Source organism: Mandrillus leucophaeus, unplaced genomic scaffold, assembly GCF_000951045.1.
Source record: "Mandrillus leucophaeus isolate KB7577 unplaced genomic scaffold, Mleu.le_1.0 Scaffold228, whole genome shotgun sequence".
Lineage (NCBI taxonomy): Eukaryota > Metazoa > Chordata > Mammalia > Primates > Cercopithecidae > Mandrillus > Mandrillus leucophaeus.
The window spans coordinates 298,449-299,978 of record NW_012102343.1 but is presented as its reverse complement, the minus strand read 5'-3'; the positions used below and the strand labels follow the sequence as shown (position 1 = coordinate 299,978).

Genomic DNA, 1,530 nt, shown 5'->3' with positions numbered 1-1,530 from the left:
GGTATATTGCCCAGGCTGGACAAACTCCCGGGCTCAAGTGATCCTCCCATCTCAGCCTCCCAAGTGGCCAGGACTACAGGTACACATGACTGTGCCTGGCACTATTTTTTATTTTTTAGCTCTTCATAGCGCTGAACAGATTTATTCACTGAGGAAATATTTACTGATCACCAACTATGTGCCAAATACAGTAAAGTGGGAAACCAAATGGACAAAGTCCCTGGCCTTCTGCAGTTAACATTCTAATTGGAGAGATGGACAATAAAAAACAAACACATAATATAATGCCAGGTAGTAGTAAGCATTATGAAGAAAAATAGAGCAGGGAAAGGGGCTAGAAAGTGATGGAGGAGTTTAATTTGAGATAGGGTGATTACAGACAGGATGGTCTGAGGGAAATATCCAGCAGACCTAATGACAGTTTGCTAACTGGTTCCACGTGTACACATTATTCATCTGCACCCCAAGAGCATTTCACATGCAAGCTCCCTAGCTTGCTAGAGGGCTTGACTCAGGATGAAGAGAGCACTGCTATTCAAAGTGAATGTTCATGATTAGTTCATATGATTTCAGTTCCACCAATTCATAATGACACAACATCACAAGTGAAGTCAACATGATGGACCCACGTGCCTCAAGGATGCATTCCTGACAGGGAGTTGATGCAGTGGCAATTGCAGGGGTCCACATCTGCATTAGACTACCAATCCCACCCCCTCTCCACCCACCTCAGTGAGTTCCCTCCTTGTCAGAGGCTCTGATGACTCTGCCCCATGGGATACACTAGAAAGCTGAGTGGGAAAGGAGACTGGATCTTTGAAGGAGGATCTTCTACTCACTACTGAGAAGCGTTGCAGAGCCAGGAGAAATGGAGCTGACCCTGTTGCTGTAAGTTTCTGACAATTTCTCCAATACTTTCTTTGGACCCGCTTCTAGCAACAGGATTTTCTTGTCATGAAAGTGAATATCATACCCTAAAAAAATAAAAAATTTATATCATTTCAGGAAAATCAAGTATTTCTTTTCCCATTACCAAGAGAAACAACAGACTAACTACTTAACCCTTAGAGTATGAATTTCTTACAGAGAACATAAAGAAAACACTATACCCATGCAGAGTCCTAAGCAATAACATACACCACCATTTTAGCCATGAGAACCACCCAGCCCACAACTGTAAGGCTTCTCCAAAGACCACTACATGCCACGTGCCAAGAAGCAAGTAATGGCAAACACCTAACTAGCAAACGAAACGCCCTAGAAAGGAAAAATGAAGTGAAAAAGTTATAGTATTTAAACACCAGTTCTTTCCAATCTCAAGTATTAAAGTCACTAAAAATTACAACTCCTGTTCAAAAGAAAAAGTGGAATAAATAAGCAAAATTCAATGCAGTCTCAAGATTAAACCAAGAATAAAGAATTACGAGTTTATAAAGGCTGGTGAGGTGGCTCACACCTGTAATCCCAGCACTTTGCAGGCCAAGGTGGGCAGATCACCTGAAGTCAGGAGTTCGAGACCAGCCTGGCCAA

General features: G+C 42.2%; 1 protein-coding gene across 1 annotated transcript in view; it reads right to left on the bottom strand.

Annotated features, from left to right (window-relative positions):
- COQ6 (coenzyme Q6 monooxygenase) overlaps nucleotides 1–1,530 on the bottom strand; it is a 12,919-nt gene that overhangs the window by 8,744 nt on the left and 2,645 nt on the right. Inside the window, exon 2 of the mRNA XM_011981507.1 lies at nucleotides 840–974. Coding sequence (XP_011836897.1) covers nucleotides 840–974 — 135 coding nt within the window. The remainder of the gene's footprint in view (nucleotides 1–839; nucleotides 975–1,530) is intronic.